The sequence below is a fragment of the Salmo salar genome, chromosome 17 (assembly GCF_965601325.2).
Source record: "Salmo salar chromosome 17, fSalSal1, whole genome shotgun sequence".
Lineage (NCBI taxonomy): Eukaryota > Metazoa > Chordata > Actinopteri > Salmoniformes > Salmonidae > Salmo > Salmo salar.
In genome coordinates, this window is record NC_138307.1 from 14,407,798 (window position 1) to 14,417,923 (window position 10,126).

At 45.9% G+C, this 10,126-nt stretch overlaps 2 protein-coding genes across 4 annotated transcripts; both read left to right on the forward strand.

Annotated features, from left to right (window-relative positions):
- The first annotated feature begins 268 nt into the window (after nucleotides 1-268).
- On the forward strand, nucleotides 269-5,462 carry LOC106575386 (SH2 domain-containing adapter protein F). Of its 2 annotated transcripts, none has more exons than XM_014151892.3 (9): nucleotides 269-627; nucleotides 1,426-1,618; nucleotides 1,855-1,956; nucleotides 2,102-2,348; nucleotides 2,472-2,638; nucleotides 2,713-2,818; nucleotides 3,160-3,331; nucleotides 3,449-3,568; nucleotides 4,153-5,462. In XM_014151892.3, exons 2-9 carry the CDS (start codon nucleotides 1,430-1,432, stop codon nucleotides 4,337-4,339), a joined length of 1,290 nt encoding a protein of 429 aa, XP_014007367.1. In that variant the 5' UTR covers nucleotides 269-627; nucleotides 1,426-1,429; the 3' UTR covers nucleotides 4,340-5,462. The 2 variants fall into 2 exon arrangements, with proteins under 2 accessions (XP_014007367.1, XP_014007366.1); XM_014151891.3 differs by having other exon boundaries at nucleotides 270-627; nucleotides 1,426-1,672.
- Nucleotides 5,463-5,698: 236 nt separating this feature from the next.
- spmap2 (sperm microtubule associated protein 2) lies at nucleotides 5,699-10,037 on the forward strand. Of its 2 annotated transcripts, none has more exons than XM_045698940.2 (8): nucleotides 5,699-6,631; nucleotides 7,193-7,268; nucleotides 7,375-7,436; nucleotides 7,869-7,935; nucleotides 8,042-8,168; nucleotides 8,368-8,524; nucleotides 8,728-8,927; nucleotides 9,010-10,037. In XM_045698940.2, exons 2-8 carry the CDS (start codon nucleotides 7,207-7,209, stop codon nucleotides 9,049-9,051), a joined length of 717 nt encoding a protein of 238 aa, XP_045554896.1. In that variant the 5' UTR covers nucleotides 5,699-6,631; nucleotides 7,193-7,206; the 3' UTR covers nucleotides 9,052-10,037. The 2 variants fall into 2 exon arrangements, with proteins under 2 accessions (XP_045554896.1, XP_045554897.1); XM_045698941.2 differs by having other exon boundaries at nucleotides 7,196-7,268.
- Nucleotides 10,038-10,126: the final 89 nt, after the last annotated feature.

Genomic DNA, 10,126 nt, shown 5'->3' on the forward strand with positions numbered 1-10,126 from the left:
CAGAAAATAGGTGTTGTGGTGGCAGCTGCAGAAAAGTACTTGGGTTTATGAGATTTTAATGCAGAAGAAGGTGTGTTGAATGGTAGTGTCCTGTCCTCCCAGGCCATCTGCCCAGTATAGGATCAGATAGGTACAAAATAGTAGAATGGGGTGGTGGGTTTTTAATGAGTGAAGGGGTGGTTGGCAATACTTTTTTGTATTATGGATTTATACGCCAGCCCATTTGGTGGCGGTAATGGGCCATTAATATTGGATGCCAACCGCCGTTAAACCCCACCGAAGAATACTTTCTTGTAGCAAACTACCCGTTCTTATTGTAGTTCGGTGAGCTAACCATTTCTGGCTAAAATAGTCGAATTAGTTAGCTAGATATAAATTGTAACGTTAGCCAACTAGCTAGCTAGCTTGCTAACTGAAATAATATCCTACAAAATGCATTTAATCTTTGTTTTAAACTGACGTAGTGTAGTTAATTTACGTTGGTGGCAGGCAAACTTGTTTTCTTCAGCTCAAGCCGAGGGAAGTTAAGCTAACGTTAGCTAGCTACAATGACATTTCTGTGAATTCATGGGGGGTGGACACACAATTAAATACGTCATTGGCTAACGGCCCGATTTCCATCAAAACGTAAGTATTGACAGTGTATCGTTTTTATATTATGCAAATATAAGCTGCATAGCTAACGTTAGCTAGTTAACGTTATGTCTTCAATGTTGCACCATACATGACTAACGTTAGCTAGCTAACATCAGCTGATTATAGCTAGCCAGACAATGGCCAAACATTCGTAGTAGGTAACGTTAGATTCATGACTGACTAGTTTGTCTGTCGCTTTCCAGATTCAAACGACATATAGCCTTGTAAATAGAAGGATCTAGAAATACAGTACTATATCTAGTCCGCTAACAGTTACTACTCTCTCAAACGTTAGTTTGATGAATGTATTCCAGTTCGGCTACCTAGCTTTATCTAGCTCCGATCCTCCTGTCACAAAGCAAAGGTTACATAGGTAGCTAGTGTGATTGAAAGGTTCCTTTCTTTTGCTCAATATGTTATATATATGGGCCTTTAAACAACTAGGGCCCAGAGATTTTCCTGCTAAGGTCTATCATGCCAGACTTTCCTCCTTTCATGTCCACTGCCCCCATACCAAGCAAGTTATGTCATTAGTTACATTAGAACGTTAATAACCCTCATAGATAAATTGTCTGACATACCCTGATCACTTACATTGTCCAATGACTGACTGCCAGACCCAGTATTTTATTCCCATATTCCCTCACACACTCAGCCTGATAAGCGTCCACTGAATGCCAGTGTGTATTGTTTTTACTGATTCGATTGTCGCGGTAAGCACATTATTGGAAGTGTTGACAGTGTTAGTTAGATATGATGTAATATTCTGCTTTATTCTCCTTCCCTCAGACCCATGGCAAAGTGGTTAAAGGAATACCTGAACTTCGGCAGCCGTCGTGACGTCCCCCATCCTCCACGTCCTGACTACACAGAGAGTGAGATCCTGAGGGCCTACAGAGCCCAGAAAGACCTGGACTTTGAAGACCCCTACCAGAGCGCAGAGAAACCACAAAATGGCTGCTACGGTGGCTGCAGGGGGACAGTAAGCCTGCATGCATTTCCCGCCTTCGCTTCTGTCCTTCCCAACGATGCAGAGGTGGGAAATGTTATATCTTCTGCTGTTATTACAGCAGAGGAGGCTGGTTGGCGGAGATATAGGAGGGCTGGCTCAATGTAAACGCTGGAATGGGATGGATCTAACCGTGTCAAACACATGGCTTTACAGGTGTTATGACCATGTTGTTACAGGTCTTTAAAGATTGCTATAATGTATTCCAGGTGAAGGTGGTGTCTCCCAAACACAGGCTGATCAAGGTGGATTCTCAGGAGTTCAGTCGCAGTAAGATCCCCCTGAGCCCTGTCACCATCCACCAGGAACCGGTATGGCAGTTTTTGTTGTTGATCTCCCTCTTTCATGTTCTTTGTATCCACATGATTCTCCTCATTATGGCTTTGACTCTTTAGTATTTTATTCTTTTTACCCTTTTTCCTCACTATCCCACCCACCGTCCATCACTCTCTCCAGGTGCTTCCCTCTGCTCCTGCAGCAGTAGGGGACTCCGACACTGACTACTCGGACCCGTTTGATGCCAGACCAGTTCCACGGCTTAGAGCAGATTGGGAGCCTAACCCACACCATACCTTGGGCCTCAGCCCCATCACCAGTCCTACCCTGGTAGCCTTCAGCCCTAACCCTGTCCTAGGTCTCAGTCTCCGTCCAGGGGACAGCAGCAGCTACATGGAACCCTTTGAAGCCCAGAGGGTCATCACAGGTTGGTTCCTTTTAGCTGTTGCCTACACACCCACACATTGGACTTCACGCCTGGCTGTCTAAAATGACTGACATACTACTGAGATGCATAGACTCACAGTTAATTAAACGATTGTGTGTGTAGAGCTCCAGCAGGGCCCAGAGCGGGGCCGGCCAGGAGTGGGCAGTGGAAGGGTTGTGGTTGGGATCGGAGATCAACTCTATGATGACCCCTACGATGAGAGGACTCGACATCGCCACCGGGGAGCGCCACCGCAGCAGCAGGGGAGAGAGTTCCTCAGGGACGAACCGGTAACAATCTTCTTCTTCTTCTCTGTTTTGATTTCATCATCCTCCTACATCCTCTCCTCCTCCTCCTCTTCCAGAAAGAGGTCAGAGAGAGCAGGCTGCCCCAGGACGATGAGAGACCAGCAGAGGAGTACGACCAGCCCTGGGAATGGAAGAAGGACAACATCTCCAAAGCTCTAGCAGGTAGATATCTAATAGAGGAAAGCATCACTGAATTGTTTGGCTCTAAAATACATCATCTCTAAAGCTCTAGCAAGTAGACCAGTGCTCTGATCTATTCTGGTGTAGGAAGCACTCAGTAGATGCTGCAGTTTTACATTTTAGTAATTTAGCCGACGCTCTTAACCAGAGTGATTTACAGGAGCAATCAGGGTTCAGTACCTTGCTCAAGGGCAGATTTTTCACCTAGTCTGCTCGGGATTTGAACCAGCGACCTTTCGGTAACTGGCTCAACTCTCTTAACCGCTAGGCTACCTGTTGCCCAGGTATTTAAGTAGTTGGCTAATAAAACTCTCCATTTGTAGTGAAGTTTGAGGGGGCAGAGTGGGAGAAGTCGTTAGCCCAGTCAGACCAGGCCAAACTACCCAGGACCAGCCCCCCAGCCCCAGGGGGCGCAGCCAGCCTTCGGAGGCCTGGTGACACCCCCCCTGTCCTGGGTGAGAGAGTGGACCCCTGCCTGCCCCTGGAGAGACAGGTGTAAGTTCCTCCGCTCAACCGCTGACTCTCAGTATAATTCAAGAGGCACCCCCTGGCCGTGTGTCACAATTTTGTGTCCCTTGCTATGCATCACACAGTAATATGTCCCCCTTGCAGGTGGTACCACGGTGCTGTGAGTCGTGCGGAGGCAGAGACTCTACTGACGTTGTGCAAAGAGAGTTCCTACCTGGTGAGGAAGAGCCAGACCTGCCCACAAGACTACTCTCTCTCCCTCAGGTACCTTTACACACACTCCCTCTCTCCCTCTCCTGATGTTCTTTTTTGTTTTTCTACACAATTTTGTGGTATCCAATTGGTAGTTAGTCTTGTCCCATCGCTGCAACTCCCATACGGACTCGGGAGAGCCGTGCGTCCCCCGAAACACAACCCAACCAAGCCGCACTGCTTCTTGACACAATGCTCGCTTAACCCGGAAGCCAACCTCACCAATGTGTCGGAGGGAAAACTGTACACCTGGCTACCGGGTCAGCATGCATTGTGCCCGGCCCGCCACAGGAGTCGCTAGTGCGCGATGGGACAAGGACATCCCTGCCGGCCAAACCCTTCTCTAACCCGGACGACGCTGGGCCAATTGTGCGCTGCCCCATGGGTCTCCCGGTCGCAGCGGGCTGCGACAGAGCCTGGACTCGGACTAGGATCTCTAGTGCCTTAGACCACTGGACCACTCGGGAGGCCTTGATGTTCTACATTATGCCAATCACTTCATCGTAAATGTGTTTTCCATATTTATCTAGGCCCTAATAAAGTATTAAGGATTTTATAACGCTGCTCTCTATTTTTCTGTCTCCTCTCTCTTTCAGGAGTTGTCAGGGCTTCATGCATATGAAGTTCACTCGGAGTTCAGAGAGTCGTTACGTCCTGGGAGAGAACAGTCCTCCATTCTCCTCTGTACCAGAGGTCATCCACTACTACACCATGCACAAACTACCTATCAGAGGAGCTGAACACCTGTCTCTGCTCTACCCTGTCATAGTACAGACCCTCTGACCCTCCTCCACTCATTATCTGCATCCCAACTGGCACCCTATTCCCTATGTAGTGCACTACTTTAGTGCACTCTGATCAAAAGTAGTGCACTATATAGGCAATAGAGTGGGACACGGCTATTTATGATACTATTACTAATAGAGAAGGTGCTGTCGTCTGCGGAGATGCTAACATGGCTGCTGTGGAACTGTGTGATGTTATTCTTAGAGCGTCAACATGGTTCTAGTGGAAACCACAATGGTTAAACTGTATTATATGGCCAAAGGCAAATGCTGTAACAGAGCAGGTTACTGTATGTCAATAGAATATTATCGATCATCCGTCTGGCACATTGATTAGCTAGCTGTACCAGGGTGGGAGTTTCATCTAATAGTGCTATACAGTAGAACGCTACATCGCTATAGTGGAAAGCTATTATAAAAATGTGTGCTTGAAAGCTATTTCAGTACTTATATGTATGAATGATGGCATTATACCCTGAGTGTACAAAATATTAGGAACACCTTCCTGATATTGAGTTGCACCCCCTTTTGCCCTCCGTACAGCCTCAGTTCGCTGGGGCATGGACTACAAGGTGTTGAAAGCGTTCCACAGGGATGCTGGCCCATGTTGACTCCAATGCTTCCCACAGTTGTGTCAAGTTGGCTGGATGTCCTTTGGGTGGTGGACCATTCTTGATACACACAGAACACTGTTGAGTGTGAAAAACCCAGCAGTGTTGCAGTTCTTGACACACTCAAACCGGAGTGCCTACTACCATATCCTGTTCAAAGGCATTTAAATATTTTGTCTTGCCCATTCACCCTCTGAATGGCACGCATGCACAATCCATGTCTGAATTGTCTCAAGGCTTAAAAATCCTTCCTTTAACCTGTCTCCTCCCCTTCATAGACACAGGTGACATTAATATGGGATCATAGCTTTCGCCTAGTCGGTATGTAATGGGAAGAGCAGCTGTTCCTAATGTTTTGTGCACTCAGTGTAGTTGTGTGTTAAAGTGTGAATGTTTTTTGGACTTTGGTCATGAAAGCTAAAAAAGAATAGGTAGGTTTGTTACTGTGGTGCTGTTTGTAAGGTTTTCTCGTGTTCTATGAAAATAAAGTGTGATTTTGTTTTTAAAAAACTGTTAAATAAGTCTAAACACATATACACAGGGAGGGGAGAAGGGTTGTTCAGATAAATATATTTCCTACTTTCCATTGTCCATACCAATATCATTGCTTCGTACTAATTGGTATGCTAGTGTTTAAATTGTAATTGCAAGAGAAATCGAAAAAATACCAGCATGTGCGTTCAATAATGTCTTCCATTAAGAAAGCCTTTCACATCACTCAGTGCGCGACATGACGATGAAATAGATTCCGGCGTCACCATAGCAACCACCAGGGGTCAGTATCAGCGCAAACAAAGATAAACATCAAGGGTGCGTTTGTAAATGAACTTTGGCTGGCTATTTAGTGTGTGTTCGTAAATTCAATCTGGAGTGCCAGTGTGCGCTCAGACTGTGTTCTGGGCGTTCATAAATTTGTTTCGCTCTCGGAGCGCACACTGGACTCGGGTGCTTGACTGCTAACAGGCTAAAGTTGGCTAGATTGCTAGCTACTTCCAGACACATGAAAGAACACCTCACTCACCATAGCAGAGCAGATTAGGCTTTTTAGATGTCATCTAGAGCGTTTGTGACTGCTGCTGGTAACAATTTCATAGTTTTTTGCCAACGTCTACTAACCGGTAATATTCAATGGGTGTTGCGCGTTCGTAAATTCATCAGTTATTCAGTGCTCTGGCACAAACGAGTGCTCTGAAATTGGAGTAGATAGCCAGAGTGCATTTACGAACGCACCCCTACTCAGATTTCAGTGCACTCTAGTTTGAGTGTATCAGAGCGCAGAATAACTAGCTAATGAATTTATGAACGCACAACACCTGTTGAATACTACAGGTATCAGGAAATGTCGGCAAAAAAACGTTATTAAATTGTTGCCAGCAGCACAGTTACAGTCACCAACTCTCTAGATGACATGAGCCTAGCCTGCCCTGCTTGGGCGAGTTAAACGGTAAACGGTCAGTGAGGCGTTCTCTCATTTATGTCTGGAAGTAGCTAGCCAACTCTAGCCAGTTAGCTTGGGTGCTCTACTGCCGTTGTGAGGTCAGAAAGCTCGGATCAACCCTACTCCTCGGCCAGAGCGTCAACTGCCCTCTGAATTTACGAACGGACAATCTGACACAGTTCTAAATTTACGAACGCACAGAGCGCACTCTAGAGCGAAGTTGATCGCGAGGCAGCGGCAGGTAGGCTACGTGATAAATAACGTGATGATGTGTGCAAATATTTTAATCGTGGATATTGCGTTTATTTTATAAAAACGTATCTGATTAATACTGTGTACTCATGAATTGACTCACTAGCCTACGTTATCATTTTTCAAGGTGAATTATTCCTACTGTAGTAGTAAATAAAATCGTTGGCAACTTGGCATCCAGTGCATAGTTGACAGCATATTTGAGAGAAAGTTAAAAATATTTTCTTACTAGGGGTCATGACAGCTCTTATGTCATGTTTATGCCATTGTTAGGCTATTTACATGTCATAATGAGGTGTTATTGTTACCCCTTTGATTTTGTACTTGTCTCCCATTGAAGAAAAGGTGTGAAAATACAATAAACCAGTGGAGGCTGCTGAGGGGAGCACGGCACATAATAATGTCTGGAAGGGGGCTAATGGAATGGCATCTTACATTTGGAACCCATATTTGATGTATTTGATACCATTCCACCTATTCCGCTCCAGCCATTACCACGAGCCCATCAACCTCCTGTGCAATAAACAGTAATCTTTTTGTTATGCTTCAGCAGCTCACGTATCCATGACTACCCGGATGGTGCAACTCGCTCAGCCCAAACCCAACCTGCTCCGATTCCCTGACCGGTACTGCCACACACACACACACACACACACACACACACACACACACACACACACACACACACACACACACACACACACACACACTGACTGATTCTTTTCCTTCCAGACGGTCAGTCTACTGGCTAGATGAACTCCCACCTGAAAGAAATGGCTCCACCACCACATTTGGTAAGATCACCCCACTCTCTTTCTGTCCCTATCACTTTTTCACTCTCTCCCTCTTTCTGTCCCTATCCCTTTTTCACTCTCTCCCTCTTTCTGTCCCTATCCCTTTTTCACTCTCTCTTTCTGTCCCTATCCCTTTTTCACTCTCTCTTTCTGTCCCTATCCCTTTTTCATTCTCTCTTTCTGTCCCTATCCCTTTTTCACTCTCTCTTTCTGTCCCTATCCCTTTTTCACTCTCTCTTTCTGTCCCTATCCCTTTTTCACTCTCTCTTTCTGTCCCTATCCCTTTTTCACTCTCTCTTTCTGTCCCTATCCCTTTTTCACTCTCTCTTTCTGTCCCTATCCCTTTTTCACTCTCTCTTTCTGTCTATGATGTTTGTGTGGTGGATAATTGACTTTATAACAACCTTTTTAATGTTACTGTTTTTGTTGTAGAGTTGACGCCCCACTGGTCCCAGCTGTGTGGTAGGAAGCGGCTTAATTCTGGGTTCGAACAGAGCAGGTGCGACTTCATATTGTGTCATAATGTTGTACAGTATGTTAATGATGTGTATAATGCATGATGTCTATGATGACTCTTGATGACTCTCCTCCTCCTCCCTCTCCAGATCATCTCCCCAATGGGAGGTCAGTGTAGCAGCTCTGAGTGCCTATCCATCCAATAGAGTTTGTTCTCTGGCTTTGCCCCGCCTCCCCACCGCAGGCTGGGCATCTGACCGCCCCCTACTGGCCTCCGTGAGCACCACACACACACACACACACACACACACCTCAATGTATAACCCTCTCTATATGTGTCTCTCTATCTATCTATCTATCTATCTATCTATCTATCTATCTATCTATCTATCTATCTATCTATCTATCTATCTAGCTATCTAGCTATCTCTCTTGTTTCTTCTCTTTGTGTGCCTCTCTCTCTCTCTCTCTCTAGCTGAGCAGAGCGGTGCAGACTGCAGTAGCCAGTCCTAGGGTCTGCCAGTTGGCCTCTCCCAAGCGGAGGCAGGGTCTCTATTCGCCCCATTCATCCAAGACCTCACTGGCACCCCCCCACCCAGCTGCAACCTCCTCCCGACTACAGTTCCTTGCCAGTAAGACACTTAAGATACCTCGTATTTACCTCAGACAGTAACGTTTAATAACGGCCATCCAACTACATTGCAAAGTAAATGTGGTGTTCATTTTTAGCCTGAAAATTGTCGCTACTCTATCTACCTGTCTCGCACACACTCTCTCTTTTTCCATTACTCTCTCCGTCTCCTTCCTCCTCCCCATCCCACCTCCCCTCTCCTAGTCCCTAAGTCTGACCACCCCCAGTATGCCCAGGACCGTCCAGTCATCTGGCCAGTGCCTGGGCCAGTGAAAAAGGCAGTAGCCAGTGAGAGGGTGCAGGCCCTTTCACGGCCCAATCAGCGGAAGGCGCTGTTCCAAGGCTACAACCCGTACACGGTTACCCTAGCTGCACGCTCCGCTAGCGCCTCGCCGCGCCTGCAGGTGAGCTGTGTTTCTCTCATTTACTCATTCATTTAAATCATTTAATACAAATGTCATTAGTTTGTCTGTTTGTTTATTACAGGAGCTTTGTCTGCCCCTGCCACGGAAATGCAAGGGCAAATAGACGAATGCGTCTCATCTCACAGCGCTGCAGTACCTCTGGCCGCCTCTTCTTCAGATATTCTTGTCTCCTATCCCTGATCACCACTGCTCCATAATAAAGACCATCTACGACATCATTGAGACATGTTGCTGGGTCTTTGTTCTGGTCCAACGGGACCGCTGGCTTTAGAAGGTGGATTGTTTAGTGCTGTGATGTTCAACAGCGGGCTGTTCATTCAACTGAACTGAAGTGACTTTTACTATCACCAAAGGGGAGTTGTCACGGACCTGGAACATTCCAACGCACATTACAGACATAAAGTGAAAACCACCTGAATGTAAAAGTGTACCTTATATCTTTTAGTGTGCAATTGTAGTAGGTGACAGATGTAGGAAACCTGAAAAAGGATGTAATAATGAATATTCCCTCTACTGCACATCGTTGCACTCAGGCTATTCACAACCTCCCATGTGAATTGTTTTAAATTCAACAATCCAATGAGGTGGCGCATCATTGGCACAGTGGGTAAAAAAGAAATGTATCTTGCTCACATGTGTTTTTGTTGTTTCCTGGAAGAAGTTCCCTGCCCAAATTGATACATCATGTTCTCTCTCTACCTCACCTGCTGTCTCTAACTCTGAATGGTCGGCTATGAAAAGCCAACTGACATTTACTCCTGAGGTGCTGGCTTGTTGCACCCTCTACAACCACTGTGATTATTATTATTTGACCCTGCTGGTCATCTATGAACGTTTGAACATCTTGCCAATGTACTGTTATAATCTCCACCCAGCACAGCCAGAAGAGGACTGGCCCCCCTCAGAGCCTGGTTCCTCTCTAGGTTTCTTCCTAGGTTCCTTCCTTTCTAGTGAGTTTTTCCTAGCCACCGTGCTTCTACACCTGCATTGCTTGCTGTTTGGGGTTTTAGGCTGAGTTTCTGTATAGCACTTTGTGACAACGGCTAATGTAAAAAGGGCTTTATAAATAAATGTGATTGATTGATGTGGGGGGTAAAAGTCGTTTATTTATATATTATCAGAAAGTCTACATCTTCAATGACCCATCTCAATTACCTTGCATCTTTTTTCATTGTTTT

Bases quoted from the DNA above. Each gene is read 5' to 3' on its own strand.
- spmap2 (XM_045698940.2), top strand. From the start codon at position 7,207: ATGACTACCCGGATGGTGCAACTCGCTCAGCCCAAACCCAACCTGCTC. The intron at 8,169-8,367 runs GTGAGCACCACA...CTCTCTCTCTAG, and splicing joins ACCGCCCCCTACTGGCCTCC to CTGAGCAGAGCGGTGCAGAC. The intron at 8,525-8,727 runs GTAAGACACTTA...CCCCTCTCCTAG, and splicing joins CCGACTACAGTTCCTTGCCA to TCCCTAAGTCTGACCACCCC.
- LOC106575386 (XM_014151891.3), top strand. From the start codon at position 1,430: ATGGCAAAGTGGTTAAAGGAATACCTGAACTTCGGCAGCCGTCGTGAC. The intron at 1,957-2,101 runs GTATGGCAGTTT...CACTCTCTCCAG, and splicing joins TCACCATCCACCAGGAACCG to GTGCTTCCCTCTGCTCCTGC. The intron at 2,819-3,159 runs GTAGATATCTAA...CTCCATTTGTAG, and splicing joins CATCTCCAAAGCTCTAGCAG to TGAAGTTTGAGGGGGCAGAG.